General features: G+C 47.7%; 5 protein-coding genes across 5 annotated transcripts; 3 read left to right on the top strand and 2 right to left on the bottom strand.

The window, feature by feature from the left end:
- Positions 1 to 26: 26 nt before the first annotated feature.
- Positions 27 to 2,292, bottom strand: SMAC4_06593 (uncharacterized protein). Its single transcript, XM_003346078.3, has 3 exons — positions 1,940 to 2,292; positions 859 to 1,857; positions 27 to 736 (listed from the first exon to the last, which is right to left on the bottom strand). Exons 1-3 carry the CDS (start codon positions 2,013 to 2,015, stop codon positions 384 to 386), a joined length of 1,428 nt encoding a protein of 475 aa, XP_003346126.3. The 5' UTR covers positions 2,016 to 2,292; the 3' UTR covers positions 27 to 383.
- Positions 2,293 to 3,132: 840 nt separating this feature from the next.
- On the top strand, positions 3,133 to 4,256 carry SMAC4_06594 (uncharacterized protein). Its single transcript, XM_003346079.3, has 2 exons — positions 3,133 to 3,470; positions 3,555 to 4,256. The coding sequence occupies exons 1-2, from the start codon at positions 3,257 to 3,259 to the stop codon at positions 4,013 to 4,015; spliced, it is 675 nt and encodes a 224-aa protein (XP_003346127.2). The 5' UTR covers positions 3,133 to 3,256; the 3' UTR covers positions 4,016 to 4,256.
- Positions 4,257 to 4,314: 58 nt separating this feature from the next.
- On the bottom strand, positions 4,315 to 5,853 carry SMAC4_06595 (uncharacterized protein). The gene is made up of 3 exons (XM_003346080.2): positions 5,715 to 5,853; positions 5,501 to 5,663; positions 4,315 to 5,435 (listed from the first exon to the last, which is right to left on the bottom strand). The coding sequence occupies exons 1-3, from the start codon at positions 5,739 to 5,741 to the stop codon at positions 4,372 to 4,374; spliced, it is 1,254 nt and encodes a 417-aa protein (XP_003346128.1). The 5' UTR covers positions 5,742 to 5,853; the 3' UTR covers positions 4,315 to 4,371.
- Positions 5,854 to 13,852: 7,999 nt separating this feature from the next.
- On the top strand, positions 13,853 to 14,836 carry SMAC4_06596 (uncharacterized protein; the record flags this gene model as incomplete). The annotated part of the gene is made up of 1 exon (XM_003346081.1): positions 13,853 to 14,836. One exon carries the CDS (start codon positions 13,853 to 13,855, stop codon positions 14,834 to 14,836), a length of 984 nt encoding a protein of 327 aa, XP_003346129.1.
- A 9,031-nt stretch (positions 14,837 to 23,867) lies between these two features.
- SMAC4_13221 (uncharacterized protein) lies at positions 23,868 to 23,975 on the top strand (the record flags this gene model as incomplete). Its single annotated transcript, XM_066091320.1, has 1 exon — positions 23,868 to 23,975. One exon carries the CDS (start codon positions 23,868 to 23,870, stop codon positions 23,973 to 23,975), a length of 108 nt encoding a protein of 35 aa, XP_065946061.1.
- Positions 23,976 to 25,153: the final 1,178 nt, after the last annotated feature.

Consider the following 25,153-nt stretch of genomic DNA (forward strand, 5'->3'; position numbering starts at 1 on the left):
GTGAGTCGCGCAGATTTACTAGTAGGGCGGGAAGGGCGACAGGGAAAGAATTTCGAGGGCAATGTAAGATAATGACTATACAACTTAAACAGGATAAGGGCCTTGGAATATCAAAAGATGGCAAAAGAGTCAAGATAAGGGTGGTGTTGGTGGGTTTGATAAGCATGTATGATCGCCGCTCTGAACTTTAGATGGGATACGCTTAACATATCTCCGCTTCCAAAATAAAAGATAATGCGCTCAGCACATTTGAAAAGAGGGCAACGCTGCCTTACTCTATAGTACTGTTGTAAATCCCGTTCCTGAAAATCGTGTCTCATGTTCGCATCACCACTCGAACTGTCACCCTGCCCCATACTTGACGCTCCATCCGAACGTCCCCTTTAAACCTTGAACTTCTTGGGGTCCAGCTTGTCAATGTCCGCACTCTTGGCCTGGCCATCGAAAATCAGCTCAGACATCAACAAGCCGGTGGCTGGCCCGTTCTGGATTCCCCAGCACGTATGTCCGGCGGCAATCCACAGACCAGGCGTAGAAGTTTGGCCTATAAGCGGGCCTCTCTCCTCTCCAAATCGGACATGCTGAGGGAGGTAGCAGGCCTGCTTAGCTTTGACGGGGGCGGACGCGAGAACCGGGCTGATGGTGGCAATGTAGGAAATCAGGTCGTTGCACTGGTCTTCGTCGCACTGGACTTGATCTGCTGTTTCGGGCAGAGGGACGTTTTTGTCTGGTTCGCCTGTTTTGTTTTGATTCGTTTGTCAGTCATCCCAAGTTGTATGTATCCTGGGTATGATGGGTTGGAAAAGAAGCGGACGGTAAAGCAAATTCTGATAAAAGAAAAATGTAAAGTGAACATACCACAAGCATAAGCCTCCCCAAACGGCCTCGCATAAATCTCCGGATCCACATGACCTCTATGCTTCCTCTTCTGCCCCTTTTCCCTTCGGTGCTCCGGCGTCCACTCGCTCGGCAGCTCAATGTCCGTGAACACCGCGTACGGACTCACTTCCGCCTCGTACACCACGCTGTGGGCGCGCAACCCTTCGATCTTGGACCGGGGCAGGATCTTACCCGTCCAGGGACCGGCGGTTAGGATCACGTCTGTTACGTCCGTGATGGTCTTTGTTTCGTCGTTGTTATTGCGGTCTACGTATTCGACAGTGTCCACCCGGCCGTTGGGAGAGGAGGAGGACGAGGTGATGTTGGTGACCTTGGCGCCCAACCTGATATCGACGCCTTTAGAGGCGGCTAGGTCCGCCATGGTGTTGGTGAAGTGGAACGGATGCGCTTGAGCGGTTTCCGTCTCGCCCCGTCGGCCCATGACGTCCCACGAGCGAACGAGCGAGGAGTCCACCCAGTCGAGGTCAGAGGGGAGGACTGATTCGGAGAGGAGGGAGGTCGCGGCCGTGTCTTGTTTGGGAAGCTTTTCCCAGTCCTTTTCGGAATCTTTCGAGTCTTTGTTGTCGGTGCCTTGGATGGGAAGGTTGGCGTTGGGAGCTGCCGCGGTAGTGTCGGCGGGTTCCTTCAGGTCGGCGGTTGTCGAAGTTGATGTCCCCTGGCCGCGAGCTTGAAGGTCGGCATTCTTGACGACGGCACCGATAGTTCCGCAGCCGATCTTTTGCCGGTAACCCCAGCGCTCGGCCCCGTTATGCTCATCGGCAAGTTCCCGGTGGAGGCGGTAGGAGAGGGGAACGAGACATTCGGGATAAGCCCAGAGGGCGAGGAGACCGCCAGCTTTACCAGATGCACCCGCGGCGATGGAGCTGGCCTCGAGGAGGGTGATGGTATGCTGGGCCGGGTCGAATTTGGGATGGCGGGTAAGGAAGTAGGCGGTTGTGCAACCGATGATGCCGCCACCTGATGTGGTGATGTTGTGTTAGTTGAGAGCTATCGATTATGCGGGGAACCTACCCTAGTGGAGAAAAGTGACTGAACATACCGACAATGACAATGTTTCTTTTCTGTTGCTGGGCAGCCATCTTGACGAGTTGGTTAGTACGCAGCAAAGTGTTCATCAACGTTGGAATCTTCTTCAACGCCAGTTTGTTGTTGTTGATGATGGCTCTGAAAGTGAGGGGATCATGTCCCACCTCTCGAACGACGTCAACGGAGTGGCTATTGACGGCCTACCCACGTCTCTCTGCCACGAGCTACCCCACACGCTTCATTGCTGCGGTTAGTTTCCTTTTTTGGACGGGAATGTCAACTCGGAGACATTCATTGCCTCGCACTTGACCCATGTCTTGAGCTTGTCTTTGCTACCATCCTCTGTTCGATCTGAAGCTTCACAATCCAACAATCGGATGTTGCAATTCACTTCAATTGTGAAAGACTAAGGAGACCATGATCCAAACTGTGGTGTTTTGAGTTCCCGAACACAGAGACACCAATATCAGACTCCTCACCCGCTAATGCAATGATGATGTCAAAGCCAAGGATTTGTGTTCCCCGCCATCACTGGTGGTTCCTCTGCGTGTACCCACGGGTTTGCCGGGCAATCGAAGAAATCAGTTTTGAGCGTCGTAAGCTTTCCAATCCAAATGGCGTGACAGGAACCATCTGGGTGTCTTTTTGAGTTCTTTATATCAAAAGTTTCCGATCTTCAGGGCCCTCCTGCGTAGCGGGGCAGTCGTCCGCGATCGGAAAATAGGCGGCGCATGTCAACGCCGACTTGGGCGCTCGGTCGGGGTTCCTTGAACAGTAAACGGTCCCTGCCGAGGCGCCTGGGCTGTTGCTTAGTAATTCTCATAGCACGTCAGAACACCAAAAGCAAAGGGTCCCGAAGTATCGCAATAGTAGATCGACCAGAACAAATACAGACGTTAAGGTAAGGTACCGGCAGTAGAAGCTTGACTGAGCCAAGCAACGGAAACAACGGATGAAACACAAAGACGGGATCGAAAATCGACGCGAAGAAGATGTTTGAGTTGAATGTTCAACATGTGCTCACTGCCGTGATGGGATGGAACGACCAAGAAAGGGACCGCCGTAGGTAGCCAATGGCCCCACGCGGGAAACGCCCCGTAACGCTGGAACTGCGCAGGCACACGCTCGGGAACTCCCAGAACCCGCGCCGGGGTAGCTGTCTCACCTCATCCTTGTTCTCTCCGAATGTGAGCAAGGGCCTTTGTCGAACGTCGGAGGGAGTTCTCGCCGCCACGCAATCCCCGTTCAAATAACAAGCACCACCTTTCGCCTTTCTCACTCGTGTCATTCTCGACCTCTTTTGATCTTTGCCATTATCTCTCATTACCATATGATACCCCGCTGCTGCCATCGTTCATCAGCCGTTGCACTCACTCGCCTTGTGAAACCATCACAACTACCCTCAATCTCATCTCATCAACAACTTCAACTGCCAGTCTCCAAACCAGCATTCTATCACCAACCAATCACTCCCAGACACTTCGCGACAACAACAGTCAACATGTCTTCCGCCACTACCTTTTACGACTTCAAGTCCCTCGACAGTAAGCCACTCACTCACCCACCATTTCTCTCATCATTCACTCATCACCTAACCCATACTAACCAACCCACCCCCCGCTTAACAGAGAAGGGCTCCGAACTCCCGCTCTCCACCTACCAAGGCAAAGTCGTCCTCGTCGTCAACGTTGCCTCCAAGTGCGGCTTCACCCCGCAATACGCAGGCCTCGAGAGCGTCTACAAGGAGATCAAGGAGAAGTACCCCAACGACTTTGAGATCCTGGGTTTCCCGTGCAACCAGTTTGGCGGGCAGGAGCCGGGAACCGAGGAGGAGATCAGCTCGTTCTGCCAGCTCAACTATGGCGTCTCGTTTCCCATCATGAAGAAGGTCGAGGTCAACGGCGACAACGCCACGCCCGTGTACGAGTGGATGAAGAACGAGAAGCCCGGCCTGATGGGGCTGAAGCGCATCAAGTGGAACTTTGAGAAGTTTTTGATTGGAAAGGATGGCAAGGTTAAGGGAAGGTGGGCGAGCACGACTAAGCCGGAGAGTCTGAAGGATGCTATTCTTAAGGAGTTGGGCGAGTAAAAATCTCACACTTTTTCTTTCTGCGTCATGAGAGGGAGGTGGCTAACCGACTGCCGAGGGGGTGTAGAGGAGGGAGGTGCTAAGCTCTAGCTATGAGATGGATGGATGCATGAAGTTACGGTGCTATCGAGGGATGCTATTTCGTTCGGATCGATGAAATGCAAGTTTATACCCCGGTCATTCACATTTACCGTCCATCTTTGCAAACAGCAATGGAGTGATTTCCATGCCAGGTACCCGTGAAGATCTGTGGTGAAAAGGATATGAGAATTGTCATGACCAACCCCGTGATCCAAATTGATTTTCTTTGAAGTTGTTAACAAAGAAGGAACAAAAAGGGACCAGAGGTATCAAAACTAAATAAGCGTCCACTCCCCATCCTTCCTCTCAATCCTGACCTCCCGATTCTCGTCGATACTCCTGCGCCCCGCCTCCAAAATAGCCGTGGTAGCAATCGTATTCCTCAGCGTCGGCAAGCCCTTGTTATCCAAATCCCTCGGCGTCAGCGTACCCGCATTCACCGCCCGACACCCATCCACAAACTTCTCCATCGACACATATCCGTACCCCGACTGCCCGGCAAAGTTACCGTCCTCATCGGGCGCATACTTCATGTAAAACGGGTTATACCACATCAGCTGTCCCGCCGAGTCCTCGGCAACGTCGTAGCCGCGCTTGGCCTGGTCGATGCGGATCTCGCCGCCCTGCGCCAGGTAGTGGAAGTACTGATTAGAATGAACGCCGGCCTTCTGCGGCGCTGTCCACGAAGCCGTGTACACGCCCGTGGCGTGCTTGGTGGGATCGTCCTCCTTTTGCCAGTGGACGAGCAAGCTGATGGTATCCTCGGTCTTCTCATGGCACCCCAAGCTGACGGCGACGCCGGTGGAGGCCGAGGCGGATACCTTGACGGGCACGTAGCCCAGCTGCGACACCATCGAGTCGCAGATGTCAACGTGGTGGCTGTTGAGGTAGTACGAGATGTCCGAGTCGATACCCGCCCAGGCGGCGAACGTCTGCAGCTGCGACTTGGGTTGCGACATGTAGCTGTAGAAGTAGTTGAAGTCACCCAGGTTCTTGGCCCGGTGCTTGGCGTCCGCGTAGGCAGGGTCGAAGCGCTTGTGGTGCTCGATGTAGACGTACACGCCGTGCTTCTCGGCCGCTTCGAGGAGGGCGATGTGGTGTGCGAGCTCCTTGACGGCGGGCTTGGTGATCATGACGTGGATCTTGCGCTCGATGGCGTACAGGGCGATGGGGTAGTGAGTGGTGTCCGGCGTGAAGATGGTGATGGCGTCGCCGGGCTGGAGGGCGTCGATGGCGGCCTTGTAGGATTCCGGGTCTTTGGCATTGTCGGCGGGGAAGGAGTCGAACGAGGTGTCGAGTTTGTTGTAGACTTGGGTAATGTTCTTGTTGAGATGTTCCCCTGGAGGTTTGACGGTGGTCAGTACGAGGGCTGCTTCCAAGCTTCATGCCTCGGGGGGAACTCACGAATTGCTGGAAACTTTGTGCCATTGACACCGACCATGCCAAGCTTGCCGACCTTGCCTCTTCGACGAAGATCGAACATGGACAGTCCAACAACACCAACCTTCTTGTCCGAGCCGGAGGCACCGCCGCCGACGAAGCCGGTGGTGTACTCACCAGTACCGACCTAACCAAGTTAGTGATCGTATCACTCAGGTTCTGTATGCTGGAAACTTACCATCAACACATTGAGGGGAGAGGCCATGTTGGGCAACTTGATCTTGGGTCAATTGGAAAAAGATTGGCTCGAGTGAAGGAATGCCGGCAGTGTTTGTCTCTCGAAGGATGCTGGATGCTCGTTTGTATATGGAGGGAGCTCGACGGGAAGAGCTTAGCCGGGGTTGGATGCCGCTGGACTGATAAAGTATGTTACTGGACTATCTCGTGGCCGGAATAATTATCGTGACACGACTTTCAAGCTATTACACTTCGGGCCTTTTTGTCTGGAGTCTATTCACAACCACCCATCCCGTCATGGAAGGTTATCCTGGGCTTGACTCTCTTGGCCCCGGGGATATGAATTCCAACGTCTCGGTGAAATTGATATCATTGGAGCGAATAGAATCAGTTGGTCAATACATACGCGGTCAATACATGGGATGGATTCTGCCGATCAGGTCCCGCGAAAACGGGTTGTGTACCTTGATGGCCTCGCCATCTTTCAGTCCCATGTTATTGTCCATCGAGGTAACTACATACCGCCATTGCTAGCGTCACTAGGAGCTAAGATGTGCTTTTCTTTATTTAGCTTCCATGTTTCTCATGAAGATATCGAGCTTATATATCGTCATGACTTTGGCGGCTTGTGGACTTCAGGAAAAAGATGAACAAGAACCGTTTCATGGTGGAGGTACGTACCTTGGACGCGGGGATGCTTTCATTGGCGGGGTCGTGAGGGGGAAGGGAAGTGTGAATTTACCGTACTGCGAGGGGAGGGGGGTGTTACGAGTCGTATTTGAACGAGTTGAAAATTTGAAAGTGTTGTGTAATAGTAAACTCTGGTTTAACGTTTTAAATTATAGACGTTTGTGCATTTTGACGTTTGAGTGGGGCGAACTGTTAATTGACAGCTCGCATTACCAAATGTTTAAATTTTCTTAGACGTTTTGAAGCCCCAAATATATAGAAAATAACTAACATATACATATTAAATAAATATATAATTTGTATTTACACACTGAATTCCAGACCTCACTTACTAAATTTATAACTATATATATATTGTCTCATCATGCTATACTATTTATATAGTCTACCTAATAAGTAAGCGGTTATAACAAGCTAGGGTGCATATGTCCAGATGGCCAAACCTACAATAGATAGGACAATATTCTACTTACAAGGCAGAACTCGGAATGCACACTATATAGCTAATGCCAACCTGTGACAGCGGTGCTGCTTCCTTTCTTAGTCTAAAAGAAAAACTATGTTGTTAAATACTGAATGAAAACCCTTAGCTTCTTCATTTCCAACCGTAATCCTAAATCCGAACTTTCATCTCATCTTCAGGGCTCAGGAGTAGAGGAGGAGGGTGTTACTTGTGGTACTGGATTTCTTCGCTGATTGGCCGGTTAGCTGCCTGTTGTCACAGGTTAGCATTGGCTATATAGTGTGCATTCCGAGTTCTGCCTTGCAAGTAGAACATTATCCTATCTTTTGTAGGTTTGGCCGTCTGGGCATATGCATCCTAGCCTGTCATAAATATTACTGCTACTGATTTTGTCTCTGTTTTAATCTTTATTCTTTTTATTAGTTAGATATTAAAGGCCTTAGTTACTGTCACGGAATGCACTCGGATGCCTCTTCCAGGACAAACTATATAAGACCACTTGAGCGATCGAACTGCCAGCTTCGGTTACTTGTATCTTTTTGAAACATAGCTTAGTGGTGTAGTGGTCTGCCAGCGCCGTAACAGTTACTATAATTAATGAACGAGGAATAATTGCAAGTAATATAATTGAGTTTATTATAATAGTAGTATAAATTTGCGTGAAAATATTGATTAAGGATATCTTCATAGATGGAAATAGGGAAATTAATTATATCAAAGTTTATTTTATCATTGCCTTAGTTGATAAGGAGTTTGTTGGGAGTATAAAAATTGAAGTTACTATTACTACTATGATTATTGCTACTAGACCTATTATTACTACTAAGGTCCCTCAAGAAATATATATTTATTTTATAGTAATACTTAGTATTTTTGATATTAGTAGCGATAGTACGCCAAATTTTAAATTATATTTAAAATAAATATCTTTAGAAGCTTCCTGTAAGCGAATATATTGTAGAGCCGCTTATTGATTTCTTTAGAAATGTAGTGAGCCTTCATAATATTATTAAGACCGTACAAATTTATAAAATTAGTTGTTTCTATTTTAAAATTGGTAAATAATATATTCTTTATGTAAAATTCTTGTAAGTGGCAACTAGTGTTTATTTTGAAGTTTATATTTTAGAAATAGTTAGTGAGGTAGGTTATAGATTCTTTATTAGTCTTTCAGTACGAATTATTTATATTGGAGTCTATTTAAATACTTTAAAAATTATTTTAATTATTAGAAATAATTTGTAAGGTGAGCAATATAGTAATACAAGTGATTTTAATATTTTTATTAATATAAGAAAAATGATAATACTTTTATCAAGATTAAATATAAAACGCTAAGTTTTAAAACTTTTATACTTGTGTCACACGGACATTTCCCATAGTCTAAGGGTTAGGGTTGCAAGGCTCAACAGAGCCTCAACACCTGGAATGAGCTTTGAGATGCCCGGTGGCCCCAGGGCTACGACACTCACTTCGGCCGGACTCTCGGCCACGGGTACTAATTACCCGAGCCCCTTCCGACACTACCAAGCTAGCGAGCCAACTAGGGAAGTGCTGAAACACTGATGAAACATCATAAGACAATCCTCAGAAGTAACACAGCCAAACTAAGCAAGAAGCACGGCACCCAGAAGGAAGATAGAGAATGGATGAAGGCATTCAGATCCACATGTATGCAGACTGCTAGATAGAAGCCTTGAAGCCCCAGGCAACAAGGCTTAATACGTGCCTCAAGTACGTACTGATTCCCTTTGGCATAAGAAGGCCTGGAAGCCCAACCTTCTCTGGAGGTTAAGAAGATCAACAAGGCCTTCGAGATCAAATTAGTTTATCAGCGGAATTGAACTACTGTTCCAAGCCCAGAACACTACCCTTATCACAACTTGCGAGCGCACGTAATCTTCTTTTTACTTATAAAAATAAGTGAATTTTCTATTATTTAACGAGGAAAGGTAGCTATTTTATTGTGACAGGCTGGGATGCATATGCCCAGACGGCCAAACCTACAAAAGATAGGACGATGTTCTGCTTGCAAGGCAGAACTCGGAATGCACACTATATAGCCAATGTCAACCTGTGACATTTATTAGTAAGAATAATATTATTTTTATTATTAATATTTGTACAAATATTAGTATTATAAGTTTTAATAGCGTTGTAGTCCACGATTAAAGTATTATACTATTTTTGGAGAGCGGCGAGCTTTGCTTGGAGCTGGATGTAATTGAGATTTTTCAAATTAAAATTATTTTGGACTTTATTAATAATAGACTAGGCAATATTTAGATTCTTTTTGTTTCTTTCAAAATTAGTAGTGATATTTTCGTAAAAAGAGAATTGGGTATAGTAAAAAAAGCTAAACAGGGTGTCACAGGTTGACATTGGCTATATAATGTGCATTCCGAGTTCTGCCTTGCAAGCAGAATATTGTCTTATCCTTTGTAGGTTTAGCCGTCTGGGCATGTGCATCCTAGCCTGTCATACAGGATAATAACCGAGCGGAAAGCTAGGTTTTGATTAAATGAAATATATTATTAAAATTGTTTGCTGCAATGCCCTAACTGGCCTATAATAATAGCACCAGTATTGTGATGGCAGCCTTGCAGTTGTGCCTCTCGACTGCTATCACAACTATATAAGACCACTTGAGCGACTGAATTGCCAGCTTCGGTTACTTGTATCCTTTTGGAACATAGCCTAGTAATGTAGTGGTCCGCCAGCGCCGTGACAAGTATAAAGATAATACAGTGAACTATGCACTTGTAGCAGAGCGGAGCGGAAGCGGTAGGAAGTACAACAGCAGTGTTGAAGGAAGCAGCGTAGTTGCAAAGACAATAGAAGGATGTTGTAAAAGAGGTCTTAGAGAGAACTCTGCTCTCAAGACAAAAGAGCACAGTGGACTCTGCACTGTGAGAAACAATTATTATAGTGAACTCTGCACTATAGGAGTAGACTGTATTGTATTGCTTGGACTGTGCTTGCTTGCTTGCTTAAGGAGTGACTAACTAAAGGAGAGAAGAGGTCTTTATATACACGAACGTTAAGTATCTAGAAGCTTTTAGAGTGTAGGAGCTTTTGTAAGTTGATAGAAGTGCTTGTAGAAGCACTATAATATGAAGGAATGAACTGAATCTATAAGCTTCTGGTACATTCTATGATGACAAATCAGTCTAGAAGGAATGTTGAACAAGTTAGAGATTCTCAGAATACAGTGGCAAAACCTCTGTATTCTAGTACGTTCTGTGGAGGCTGAGTAGACTAATTTTGTAGAAGGAATAGTTCAATCAGTCTTCTATACTACAAGGTAGTATAAGATAGTTACAAGGCACAGTACTAGCTACACGTTAACAAAAATAAATACAAGAAGTTATTTATTCATTTTTATTATTTTTAATATTAGTAATAAAGTTAATAACAGTTAGGGTTTGTAGAAGTTTGAGAAGCGTTATATAACAAACGATCGTATCGAAAGTAATTATTTTATTAAATACGTTACGTATCTTTCTAAAATTGAAAGAGTTAGTAATAACTAGAAGGGTACTAAAATTAAGGAAATTACTATTTCATTTATTATTAGAGGGCGAAAAATAAACGGAATCGCTACTTAAGTTACTAAATATTAAATAATAAAAATCCAAAAAAGAAGAGATTGGGTGAGACTGTAAGGGTTCTACGAGATATACACGCAGGTAGGCCTTGGTGAAAGTTGTAATATTTGACAAAGAGGAAAAGAGAAGTTTGTGCCATATGGCATGGAACTTGCAGCTAAATACACAAGAGAGGTGCGGATATCAAAGGTGCCAGAAACGCCAAGGTCAGAACTATGGTTCGTGCAGCGCACCTTAGGAGTGCACTCAACCGGAGGGCAGGCCTGGCTTATATTGGGTTCAAGCCAGGCAGACACCCTAGGCGCTAGCTTTATGACAGAGACGAGCTTTATCTATTAAATAAAGGGAGCCCGGCCTTACTTATTAAATAAAGGTTAGCGATCTTAGATAGTTGTAATGTTGGTTATTAATGCTTATATTAGATTCAATTCCTCGTCAGGCGAGGCGATCTTTATATAAGCGCACGGAGGGTTTTTATCCGGCTACGGTACGGTTTTTCCCACCAACTAAAAACGGAAGCAGCACCGCATACCCACTGGGTAGACTATGTAGATAGTTTAGCGTGATAAGACAATATATATATATAAGCGCGCGATTAATAGAATTAATCTCATAACAAATAAACGAGGGGTTGCACTATAAATATAATAATCAAAACGAGTAATCAACTATTACGGATAAAGAGTTAATAGTAAATTTAATTATACGTAATTATACAAAGAAAGAAAGGAAGTAAGTACGACGAATAATTAGAAGAATAACTTTATGTAAGCTTAGGTACAAGATCTACTTAGCGGGTTGATTTATAGTATTTAAGCTATTATTAATTAACAATAACCGTAACTACGATAGCAGGTTAACCGCTGCTACACTCGCGGCTATAATAGTGATATAGTTTTAGAAGCTGTATACTATTATATAAATACAGCATAAGCTAGCCTTGTAGTAACCACTTTTCTATATATAACTATAAGAGCGGCCCAGTTATGTAATTAAGCATTCCATAGGTCTATGTAATCTATATATCCAATATGCATAAATCCAGTATTATTATTATATTGTGCTTATTATTATTGTATTAGTATTTGAAAGTAGTTTTATAGTTTTAATAACGATATATATTATTCCCGACCCAACCCTAAAGTTCAGAGTTAGGGTATAGTGTACGGGCGCGTAGCGGCTAAGTGCGGGTACCTGGGTAAAGTAGGACTAAGAGCTGAGCAATTCAAGTTAGAACTAATTACAATAGAGATAGTAGTTTAATTGATTTTAGATACCCTTTTAAATTAGGTATTTTTCACCTTTAAATGTTTAAATCCCAATTGTTGTCAAGAATTTCAGAAGTTATTTATAAATAGTATATAGATAGTCTCGCTAATCTAAACATTTAGCTATTCTAAGCATTTCACATCCTCTTATCGTTTTTATATATAAACATTTGTAACTTTTCAACACGTACTTCATCACGTAATTTTCGAAATATTTGAACAATATAACTATCGAAAAACTATAAATTGACAGTTCCCAACACCACCCCCCCCTCGCAGTACGGTAGTGGGTAGAAGGTGGGGTGCAGCCCCCCAGCACCCCCGGCCGACCCGCTCCTTCCCCCACGCTAACTTTTGGGGCTCCTTTTCCCCGCATTCTCCCCACTTCATCCAAACATCGTCATGCTTGACATTCTTTCCTCCGTTCCACCTTCTCTTTGTTTTTGCGTTTGAATTGCTTCTCCCAACCTTCCATGGTTTCAGGCTAGACTTCCCTCCTAGTAGGACCTTTCCAACAGCATTCCATCCTCACCGAGTAAGCCTCTTTTCTTGTCCGGTTGGAGGGACTCCAAAATGTGACGGTGGGGGTGTGCTCCAATCCTTGCCGTCGACACTTATGAAGCCAACTTGATTGGAGGAAATATTTGTTCCGTCTCGTGGCCGACACCAGAAGGGCTGCTAGCAGGCCTCCCCAGACTGCTTGGCACTTGTGAGCCTTCGCTTGACGTTCTCGCCGCCATCGTAAAGATCATGGATGGGTGCACTTCAATGTATGTACTACCTCACTCTTCATCAACCAACAAGCACAGCGGTCATCATTCAGTCCGTGACAGATGTCATGAAGCCAGAGTCGATCCAGAGTAACAGCCGGTCATGTTTACACCATCTCACCTTTTAGGTATTTGTCGAGATGACATCAATTCGGCAAGCTCCTCAGCTTGGGACATGTCTTCGAGTTCAAGACACCTTCTAACCGCCAGGAGCGAACATGTTTCTGACCGTCGTCTCTAACAGGCCACGTTGACGTTTTCTGCACTAGATATTTCTGCAGATCACCAGGCCATATTGTTGGGTCTCATATTGACCGGGTCAATGACAGTATATCGAGCCCGAGCTTGTTCGGCAAATTCCTTCTTCGCTCGCCGGATCCTGAGCTTTGAAAGGTGTTTGGAACTCACTCAAGGCCAGACACTCAGTATCTTGAAGCCGCGACGTACATTTAAAAACAAGTGTCTTGGACTTCAACGGTCCACAAGGAGATCATCCAAGAGTTCCTGGATATATCCCTTGGCGGAGCCCAATGACCCGGAAACCTCGATTTCGACCGCCGGATGAGCCGCCGCCATTCCCTCCCATTGACCCCATTGTTTTCCCGCTCGCCGCCATACCAAACCAAGTTAAGGCGATATTTTGGACAAACAAAAGGTGGATGCGTGATTTGTTTCCCCATAGATTCCTCTACCCTGGGAATTCGTCCCCCACCTTCTTCGTCAACTTTGGGGTATTTAAGCTCGGAGGACTGGCAGACCTTGAGATTTCCCTTTTCTTCCTTAGACCAATCAATCCATCAACTTTCTCTCCATTGGTTTCATTCCCCATATTGCTCCGTCCTACCACCCCCCGTCCGGCTGTCATATCCCTGGGGTGAGCCCCTCTCATAACATCTCCTCCTCCATCACCATCCCCCATCCGGGTCCATCTAATGGCTCGCTTCAACACTTAGCCGCTGTCTGTTTGCCTTGCCCTTTGTTTTTACCAAATCCCGTCTTCGGCCAGCAGGAACCGCACAGGCTGATGCCTTTGGTTGGTCGCCTCGGACCAATGTCCGAGCGAGCTGCTCCTGGCTGGTGAACTTTTTGCTTCAACAACACACCATGATGCCCCACAGTTGGGGTAGTGAGTCGGGCAATGCTAGATTGTTTGTCACCATGAACTTTCTTTTCTCGAATAAGTAGAAGGCGTTCCCTCGCTTGCTTACACCCGCTCATTCTGCCTGTTGCCTCCTTGTTCTGATCCCTCTACCACTACCTCCGTACATCACGCCTATCCAAAGCCTCAAAGCTTCAATCACTTGGCCCATTTCCTGTTGCCATACATACATACATCCACCATGACTGTGTCCAATGGTGCTACGAACGGCCAGCAGGCCCCGAGAAGACTTCTTTCATGCGGCATCTACGCCCCGACTATGACCTTCTTCGACCCCGAGACTGAGGACCTCGACATTCTCACCATCAAGAAGCACGCCGCACGCCTGGTTAAGGATGGACTTGCTGGTCTGGTAACTATGGGCTCCAATGGAGAGGCTGTTCATTGTACACGAGAGGAAAAGGCGGCAGTTACCCGCGCCACCAGGGAAGCTTTGGATGAGGCCGGTTTCAAGGACACACCCATCATTGTTGGCACAACTGAGGGTAGTGTTAGGGGAACAATCGAGTTGTGCAAGATCGCCCAGGAAGCTGGCGGCGATTACGTCCTACTCCTCCCACCCTCATACTTCCGTTTCCTCATGGACGAGCAAGCAATTCACGACTACTTCATTGCCGTGGCCGACGAAAGCCCTCTACCGCTCGTTCTTTACAACTACCCTGGAGCCGTTGCCGGTATCGACATGGACTCGGACCTGCTGATTAAGCTCGCCGCCCACCCCAACATCGTGGGCACCAAATTCACCTGCGGAAACACCGGCAAGCTCACACGAGTGGCACAGGCGAGTGACGCCAAGACTCCATGGGCCGAAGGATCTGGCTACATGGCATTTGGTGGAATGTGCGACTTCACTGTCCAGACCTTGGCCAGCGGCGGCAGCGGTATCATTGCCGGCGGAGCCAACGTGATGCCCAAGGTGTGCGTCAAGGTTTGGAACCTGTATGTGGAGGGAAAGATTGACGAAGCCATTGCGCTCCAGAAGACGCTTGCCAAGGGCGATTGGTTCTTGACCAAGTCTGCCATTGCCGGCACTAAGCAGGCTATTCAGAGCTATTTTGGATATGGTGGATACCCCAGGCGACCGCTCAAGAGGCTGGAAAAGGCCCGGGTGAACACCATCGAAGAGGGTATTAAGGAGGTTATGGAGATCGAGAAGTCACTGTAGTGGAGTGGAAGATGATGGATGGAAGACAGGGAAACATGATGGCAGTGAGCCCTTGAGTCCCTCATCACCTTCCTTCGTTGCCCAAGGAACGTGGGCAGTATCACCCAGGCCCTGGACGGACTTAAAACCCTTGGTTTTATGTCTCAATCTTGTGAGTAATGTGTATTATCTTCAAGGGCACAAAGGAATACGAAGAAGTCCTACTGTATGTAGGATCATGCGAATAATAATACACGAAACGATTGAAGTAACAAGTGTTCCCAAGTATGAAGAGTGAGCTCACCGTAACTGCGTTGATAGCGCAACATATCTAGCACGGCAGTCGACAAACACTTCTTTCCCATTCCATACCCTTTGAAGATTCCATGCGCCACTCTTTACGAGCCCATCGCCTGTAGCATATACCTGACTGTGAACCACTCTACCCTGGGATCTCTAAAAACACAACAGTGATATGGTTCCGTTTTGCATCGCCTCGGACCCAATGTCAACAGACCGTTTCACGACAAGTCTCAACCGTGATCTTATGGCCGAGCGTCAGTAACAAAATCTGGAACCAGAGAGTATTGAGCCGCGGTATGTAACTCTTGAATCTAAGCAGAAAATAGCTTACACGTTATGGCAGAGGCAACAAGCTGTCATCGGAAAATGGGTCTTTTACCCTATTACAACTACCTGACTTTGCTGCTGGGATAAAGTCGCAAGGTTACGAAGTGACACACAATAAGAAGGCGGACCTGGGCAGTCTTGGTCTTTCTTCTCAAGTCAGTACCGCAGAGATATACTGGAAGACACACAGCTATAGCAATATAGATTTTTCTTATAGTTATTTATAACGCTTGAGTCTTTCTTGTATAACACTTGAGGTACGAGGGACAATATAGCGAAGCTTGTAGCGTATAGTAAAGATATATCTTCATTCTTTGTTCACTTCTCTCCTCGCTTCTCTTCCTCTCTCTTTTCCTACTCGGGAACCTCCTTGCTCCTATGTCGGTCTTCTTGAGACGCAGCCAGAGATTCTAAAAGGGTTTTAACGACAGACAGACAGACATGCATCAAGACCGCCCTAGTGGGCCCCGTTGCCGTTCCGATTATATCTTGAGATTCTGGAGCAGCCGGGGATGACATTCATCTCTTTGGCACTTTTTTTCTTCCGTCTTTCCATTCTTGATTCTATTTTTAATTTAATTTCTTTCCTGGTCATAGCCGACTGCCTCTGGGTAGAACTATGAGACGAAACAAAGAAAAAGGCTAATAGCATTCACCAAAAAAAAGCGTAATGGTTCCTCTACTTTATTGGATAGATACCCATCGTTCTGTTGAGTTCATGTGAGAGGGTGGCATAATGCCCACAATGCTTTCACATGAGATGTGTCTTTCTGGAAGTGATGATTCCTTCCCCTCGTCACCCCCTGGGCAACGGAGTTGGATTGCAGCAGGTGTTGATAGGACGTAATGAAACTGACTGGGAAAGAGAGAGGTGGGTTGAGGCAGTGGGATTTATTTTTGGAAGGAGAAAACTCAAGAGGGGGACTTGGAAGCCTGAAAATATCAGCTCCCTCCAGGAAGAGACATGTTCAAAGCAGGTTCACTGTCTGGAAGGGAATATGCAACAAGTAAACCCGCTTCGCTCCTTCCGCAACGTATTCACAATCCGGGTCTCTTCAGATTATCAGCTGTTCGGGGAAATTTCGTTCTGAATTACTCGCTCTTTCCTACCCACACTCTATCGCTCCTTCTTTGTATACGTCGACCCTCCGACCGCCAATCTGGGGAAGGCACGATTACGGTCTAAATCCTGTAGTTTTGACTCGGTCCTACTGCTAGTTGTTGTTTATAGAAAGCTTTGTGAATATGAGCATAGTAAATGCCAAAATCATCTCTACTCCTACAACCATCAATGTTTGTAATGACAACTTGGTCGTGGATTCATGGATCAACTGTTGCGATTTAAAAGCAAATGACAAGTACGTGTATAATAGGCATTTGATTGTACCACGGGTCAAGCCACTGACAACTTCGCCACTCACATATAACGCCAGTACAAGTGATATAATGATACTCTCGGAGCTCGGCAAAACGGGCATCCCAGAACCATTTTCGAGGGCTGGAACTGCAAGACACTCGCAGGTTCAAGGACCTGTTTTAATTTTCAGCTCAGCAAACTTGTGAGATGTCGACCGCCCGATGACTCGCAAGAAGGTGAATCTTTGGTTTTCCGACTCATCGACGATGTTAGCGGACAGTTTCTAGCGATGTATCCAGATGTATACGCGCAGTAGGTGTAGCAAAGTCTCCATCGGAACGCACGTAGACCCTGAGCTCACCATTAGAAAACCCCCATGTTCCATCGTGATGCTTACCAGCTGCTACTGTCAGGGTCCTTCCTTAAATATGTGCGCTGTTTCGGAGGTAGTACTCGGCGACGAGCTTAACAGGTGCCGCCGACCCATTCAACTTATGCAGGACAAGTGACAAACTGCACCTTTTACCTACTGTGTACACTACATACCTACATGTCCAGTCTCCGTCCCGGACGGACACCCAACCTCCCGCTCGGGAGCCGTTGCGCCGTTCAGTTTCGTAATGCAGCCGGCAGCAAGGTATGTAAAGTGGACGGATGCAACGCCGCCGGAGGCACTGATGGTACGGACTCGGCACAGACATACCGCCGAAATCCAACAAGTCTGAAGTTTCTTCTTTTTTGTCACACGTGCTCTCGGGACCTGAACAGCTGGCTGCGTTCCGCTGGATTGTACACTCCTGCCGATGCCGACACGTAGCCAAGGAAAACCAAGGGAGACCCGGCAAAGCATTTCCTCGGTCGGCAGCGGGCGATCATCGATCGGATGGCTGGTGAACTGTTGTTCGTGGCATCCCATCCCCTATTCCGTACCTTACGGGGACCTCACACTTCATGTTCGAAACACCGTGACAGCGTGTCCAGCAGGTTAGCTAGCCTTGCGAGCCTGGCTCGAAGAATTGATCACCAGGATTCCTTCCCAACGACCGGCGAGGACTTGACAGGAACACAGGCAAACAGACAGATAGACACGACAACAACTCTGACACACACACATGTCGCGTGAACGAAACTTCATCGTCTACTAGTGCCGCCCATTCCCCTATCGACCGCCATAGACAGGAAGAGCGATGTCACTCCGACTAGTCCCCGCGTGAAGAGTCGTGCAGTCGCGTTTCATCGTCCTGGCGATAGTTCGAAAAATCTTACCCGGGGCAGACAGAGCCTGGGCTACACGTACAGCGAGCGGGCGAGATTCCCAGCCCCGTGTGTTGGGAATTTTAGAACCTGAGCCAACTCGGGCTTTTATTAACTGGCAAACCATGGAAGACGCCAAGATGACTCCTTTTTTTTGTGACCCGATCTCGCGAGAAACAATAGGCATTATTGGGGTTGTTGGGCGGCAGTTACATGTATCTACCTGAGGTGAAGTGACGATCAGCAAATATCGAGTGTTAGAAAAGCGTACGGAGACGGAAGAGTTTTGGAAAAAGGTTCACTCAGCATGTCAAGCATCATTCCAGTCCAGTATTGCTCGCTTGAGTTTTCTGAATCACGGCTCGAAGTGCAATCTGTTCCTATGTCGAACAAAAAGGGACGTCCAAAGGAAAGGGCCCATTGGTCAACGAGAGACAAAATCGTCTAGGCAACGAGTCAGATCTCGTGGTGTCTGGTTCGTATGTCTGTCTGTCTGATGCCGTGATCTTGCCACTGAGCACCAGGCACTCTCCTCGCATCCGCATCTCATACCCATATCCGTACAAACTGCAACACGGGGCGGTTGTAGTGTATTGAATCAGGGCATGTAGCACTGGGATGGAGACAAATCAGTGTGGATTCTTGAAGCAGTGAAAACTCGAGGCAGTTGGGCGCAGCTGTTTGAACGTCAAGAGTTCCAGAACCTGGTAGTCGAGCAGAGAGGAGCATTGTCTCCAAGACTGATGGCCTCGAACACAGTGAGAAAACCAACCCCGAGATTGAAAGTGGCGATCCTTCGGGAGCGGAAAGAGCTGTGCCTCCCCCGCAGTAGTGAGATTGTCTCCGTCAAAGTCAGTTGTGTAGTGTACATACAGTAATTGGTACCAAGACGGAGTTCCGGATGTGGTGAGAACGTATGTGCACGGGTGAGGGTGACGATAGCCAACTCTGACGAGTGTAGTGTAGTGTATCTCGTAGTGTAGAGCTGTCGTCGTCTGTGTCGATCAGCGATCCGGAAGCGTCCTCTGCAAGCACTGCAGCAGAGCTAACGACACAGTTTGTGGAGGGAAAAGATGGTAGTATCAGTACCCGTACAGCCTCCGTAATCTCGAACCGTACTGTAGATGATCTGTGGAGAGCTTTTCAGAGTCCACTTCGCCGTCCGTCAGAATAATCGGATACCGGAAAGAAGCTACGGCACGAAAGAAAAAAAAACAATATCATGACATCCCGGTTGCCCAGGCCGATTTCGCTGTTCACCTCGAGCAGAATTCAATGCCGGGACACCAACAGCCTCGGTGACAAGGTGAGGAGATCCGATTCCGGCGAGACTATATGAGAAGAGCGGAGCGCATAGTGTAGTGTTAGGAAGTCTCCGGGTGCCCAGACGTTCGAGGTGTGAAGAACTGGAATCCCTTCGACGGAGCCGTGGGCTGGACGAATCAGCAAGACTCGCGTGCTGCTGTCCAGGATTGCAACGTTCCATCGCCAATCAATCTAAGTGGGAACAGGCCAATGGGCGGCCGAGACCTATTGAATCTGGATGCGGCGGGCTCCGAAGTCCAGCTGATAATATCAATCTAAAAACACCCCTTCAGACTGGTGGGTGTTGGATTCGATATTTGGAATCTTGAAGTCTGTGACGCCTGATATCTTGTGAAGAGACGGTTGATAGTGGTTGTGGTGAGAGATTGGCAACAACTCCCAGCTCTTGTGCCTACCACAGATATCAACAATGTCGATAACCAATACGCTCAAATTGTCGCTTCCCGAAGCTGTATCGTTGCGACTTGCACAGCGGAGGACTCATAATTTCATCTGGTAGCATATGGCATCTGCCATTGTCGAAATTCAAGGACTCCAACGCTAGCTGAAAGTGAATCATGAGGAAAAGCCCGGACGGACGATGATGTCCGTTGTTTCGGAGTGAGCTCACAGCCACGGGCATCCCGTACCACAGCCACATCAGTGAGCCAGGTTAAGGGGCGCTCCGAGAAATGGCCGACAGCCAAGCCACAGCTCTATCCGGGAGACGGAGTGCGGGAGTCTTCGGAACGGGAGGTGGGCGAGAAGCTTGGGGGTGAAATTGAGGTTGGGAGTTGGAACACCGACGACGAGGTGAGGTGAGGTTGCAGTGAGACAATGCCGCGGCCCTGTGAGAGGTGTCAGAGCTTTGTACCTCTGTACATAGTGCATTATCAATTATTGGATCCACCAATGAGAACTAAGCTATATGACTTCAGCTACGTCCAGATTGGGCTAGTGGATGCGGACCTGCAGGTTCACTGCAGAAGCCCAATTTGAACCTTCCCGTCTGTTGAAGCATCACAGGACACTCCACTGGAAGAGCTTCGCTTCAGAGGCAGAGGCAGCTTGTTCAACCCCATTGATGGGCGAGGAGGGATTGACATGGCAGTTTTCCAGCACGTGGCCATTGACGGAGAAGACGGCTCGGATAACCTCCAGAGATCTAATCATTGACGGCTGACATACACAGCAGAAGGAAGCTTCTGCATCAAACTTTCAGTCGGTATCATTCAAGACCCCGCCGACATTCAAACGAACGAGCAACAAACTATTGCCCTCATTTCATGTAAGAGAATGACTCGGGCATAAGGAAAACAGCGTTGAATGAGGATGAATGACCGGCAAGAACTTGTTGAAACAGATCACGCGGTCCTTCTCCTCGACATCTGCGCGGTATCCAGGTGCCGAGCCAAGAAGGGCTGTCCTGGTGGTTGAAACAACACGGAGAAGAAAAGAAAAGAGGAAAAAACAGGACATGGGCTCAATTTCCCCGCATTATTGTCGTCCACCGACGTTCGCGACCTTTAGGTGCGATTTTGTCAGCAGGCTAGGGCTGCTGTGGACAAGGATCGGCATGGCCAGTGCGAGGTGATGAGTGGTGATGGGTGGTGATAGCGGGTAGAGAAGGGGCGCTATCATCTCTTTTGACAATGACAGCGTGACGAACTGCGCAGAAAAGACAGGAGATGCTTCTTTTCAAATTCTAGCGTCCAGGTACCAGAAACGTTGGGGATCGAAATGGGTGCCCGACTATCCTCTTTCCATCAATGTCAGCTCCGCATCAAGACATCTCTGGGTTTGTCTTCAGCTCGTGCATTCTTTCATGCGTCTTATCTCGACATCAAATCGTCTCACAGCGCAATGTACTGGGTGGAGCTTCTCTGACGCCTTCTCGTTAGTGCTGCTAGTGTGTTTTCGGTAGTCTGGGCGAACATGGGGTGGTCAAGGATCCAATGAAGAGTCAACTGAAAGTTGTTCGGACGCTCGGGCAGTCAACCGAACGGATATTCCCACTTCAGTGGAGGCTGTTGTTGGAAAAAGAGGAAACACTTGAAGAAAAATAGAAGAAAAAGGACATGGGCGATTTGATGCCTTTTTTTGAGATAGCTTCCTGCACGAACCGCAAGTTTCTGGTCTGCTAGTGTCAAATTTGTGATGGTGCAATTTGCTGGTCGCCGACCGTCACACAAGGCACTTTCTCCCTCAACAATGACGGAAGTCTGACATGTGAAAGAAAGGGAAGAAACGCAAAGAGCTTACCTGGGTGGGCCTGGCTAAAGATTCCAGTATCCAGCAATATTGAGCAGCAAATATAGCCGACCAGCTCGCGACGCGTTACACCTCATATCTATGCCATGACATTTTGGCGGTGTAAGATGCAGGAACTGCCGTGTAAGAAGCATCATAAAATTGACAAAATTTTTTAAAGTCAGTTTCGAGAAAAAGATCAAAATGGTTCAATATCCTGTGCTATGTACTCAGCTCATCAACATCTCATGAGAGCGTCAGCCGCCGTCTTCTCAGACACGCGACCTCTGGCTGTCTCGGAATACCCTATGGTCCATCATTTGGCCGACTTCTCGAGCGGTTATCTTCAGAAGATTACCTAGAGAGCAAAAAGAAAGAAGACCCCCACACAGTTACATGGTGCCAGCACGCAATGCCGTGCCGTGGTGTTCGCTTGTTCTGTGACGGAGCTTTTTACCATGACGGGCTAGACCAGCCGTTCACCTCATGTCGCGAAACTCAACAAAGTCCAATGGCCAAGCAGTCAAGAATGCTGGCTTGTGGAAGTTAGAAGGCTCGCTGGGCGTTACGGGCTTTCCAACGACCGAGAGGCCAAGCGCAAAGGGTCTTCTGGGTGCAACTATAGATGGATCGCTGGTTGATACCGTAGGCGAGCTGCAGCAAGGCTCTTCAGCACTGCTTCACCAAGGTTGAAAGTATCGAGAAGTAACTCTTCCTACCCGACAGTCATGAGAACAAAAGCTGGATAGGTACAGGAAACCGTCGTCAGAGGTTTGACTGTGGCTAACAGACGGGAAGGGGCGACGAATCAAGGAGCCTCAGTTGCGAAATCCCCTGTGGCGCCGCGGGCTTTCTCAGTTCAGTCTCGTCAGTTGGTGGTGGGAAGGATCGAAACGAACACCTCCATCAGTATCTGCATGTCAGCACAAGGTCAGCAACGGGAAGGATGGGGGCACAAGTGGAATGATTTGAAGTGTGCAGTGGACTGTGGAGTGGCAATCGCCCTCGACTCGATTCTCCCGCAAACCGCACTGAAGAGATTTGTCGCTGTCATCTGTCTTTTCAGTTGTCATCCACTTTGCTCCATGTCGACCATTGTACACAGTATGGTGACATATGATGCTGTTTAAGTTTCTTTTTTTAAAGAAAGGCTTTTTAGAGTTTCTGTAGGGGGTCCCGCCCGCCGTCCTTGCCGTCCTGGAACTGCAACGATGAACTGCCCTGGATTTCGATTTCCACAGATCTGCCTGAATCCCTTTCTCAGATCTGTCCCCACAGCCGCCGGGACCCACGGGTCGCCGGGCCCCGAGGTACATGCCGGCCCCAGTACATTCAGTACGGAGTGGAGAGTTCAATGGTACACAAAAGTTAAGACCCTCTAGACATCACCAGCGTCATTGAGGTATTTCGGTACGTATCCTCCTTTCCGAGCATGATCCGAACCTACTGTAAAATGTGATTTCTTGGCCAGAGTCGCCAAAGGGTTTCGAAGGACTCGCAAAGAAGGACCCGTCCGCATCCCACGGGCACTGCCGAGATCATCTTCCTGGAAGACTCTTCATGAGAAGGCCAAACCTTGCGAGCTTGCCCATGGAAAAACCTCGCAGAGGGGCATCCCTGTGGGAAAATGTCCACCGCTTGAAGTTGAAACTCGATGATTTTGCGCTGCTCGGAAATGAAAGAAGTGTTGAAAGAGTCGCATTCCGAGGGTTCAAATTGCATCTGTGAATGGAACCCTATGATAATATTTTTTTTTCCTCTTCTCTCTTTGCTTGGAGTTCCACTGCAGAGCTTCGGGCAGCGCTTCAACGTGGGAGGCGCGCGTATTTTCTTTTCGAAGAAAAAGTGGGCAAGTTAGGTTGCCCCTGGAGCAAGCATTCAGACGTCACATCGTGTCCGTTTGATAAGGCACTTGATCTTCCCTTTCTTTTCCTGTGGTGTATCAAAAGTCAATCGTACGACCGTTGCTACGTAACGCCAATGCTTCCCAGTACAAACCTGACCCAGCAACTTGCAACACCGCACAAGTATCGACGTTGTCCTTGTTAATATAGGTCTTTTTGACTTTTGCAGTGTAGTGTTTGAATGTGGTTGTTCTCTGATGCTTGTTGTGATGTCAGTCAAGGTTCTTGCTCGCCGCATAACACATCATCTCCGCTATCTCTCACCCACGTTCGCTTCAGCAGTCTGCCAATCCATGCCACGTTGATCCGGCTTCAACCACCACCACCGCAGATTCGGCGTCGGCCGATAAAAATGGGGGCATCTTCTGGTTCGCTCACCCAAGGTCACCCGCATGGAAGCCCAGCAGAAGGCGTAGAAGTCAGGAAAAAGCTGGGATTATTATGCTCAGAATGCAGTTGACAAGAGACAAGTCGCATGGACTTGTGCCGGTTTGGGGAGGTGAAAGACGTCTTGATCGGCGCCATGCAGTACTAATCTAACCTCGCGTGCGGTGGACGTGTTGTACCGCGTCGGAATTGGGATAGGGGACCACACTGGGCGGCCAGGTGTTTCGGTTAATTTTATCCTTCTTGACCTTCGATATCCGCAAGGCAATCGCGAAGAGGTACCTAACTCGAGACTGGGGTAGTCATCCTGCCATGGTACATTTCTGCTACACGGCACTGAATGAATTACACTCCAACCAGCTAGTCATGCTCTGCTTTTCCGTCATCGCTCTGACCCAAGAACCGAGGAGCAATCCTGCGGCCGAGATTAAAAGGCTGACAGATATATTGAGCGCAGCTAACTCAGGACGGCTTAGGTATCACACGCGCCTGGAAAGAAAACCGGATATATCATAGTTGAGCCGTCATGAAGCACCGCCGTCGCTAGGCGGTGAGAGAAGAATGAATGAGTACTGTTATCGGTGATAAATTGCTTGTGCGTGTTGACATGTATCAAGTGTGAGGTGTTCCTGCTGGTTCGGCCCACGAGACTGCGCCGACGTTGATACGAGAGCCCTGGTCGATAACACCATCACATCATAGCCAGGGGATTCGAATTGCTGTCCAACTGGAGCATCGTCGGTGGGGGACAGAGGTATGCTGTATTTGAGTGAAAACATGTGACGTGGTGCTGGAAGATGGGGAGCCCATGGTGGTTCCATCAGACGGGAGTTAGCGATCGATGAAGACTCCCAAGTCCAATCAATCGAGTGTAAACACCATGGTCATAGCGTATCGCGCAAGAGAATGAGGTCGTGATAATTAACAGCAGAGCTTAGACAGGTCATGGTGTTGTTTAATAATAATAATAATGAATTTTTCGACCTAGTTCTACCAAACATGGTGTTGTTTGTTAACTATAAGGGTGGGCTGACGGGAGCTGACAGTGATATGATAAAGGAGATTGCAATGCCTCCTGATTAGCCTTTTCAGAACAGGCATTTCCGGTGGGCATCTTGTCTTTCAGTGACGGATGGGAAATATGAACTTCATATTGACACTTTCACCGAGGAGGAAAGATCACACACGCACACACACAACCTTACTGCAATTGCTGCGCAGCGGGACGCTCAGTGCCCAAGCTTTACAAGC

The sequence above is a fragment of the Sordaria macrospora genome, chromosome 2, assembly GCF_033870435.1.
Source record: "Sordaria macrospora chromosome 2, complete sequence".
Taxonomy (NCBI): Eukaryota; Fungi; Ascomycota; class Sordariomycetes; order Sordariales; family Sordariaceae; genus Sordaria; species Sordaria macrospora.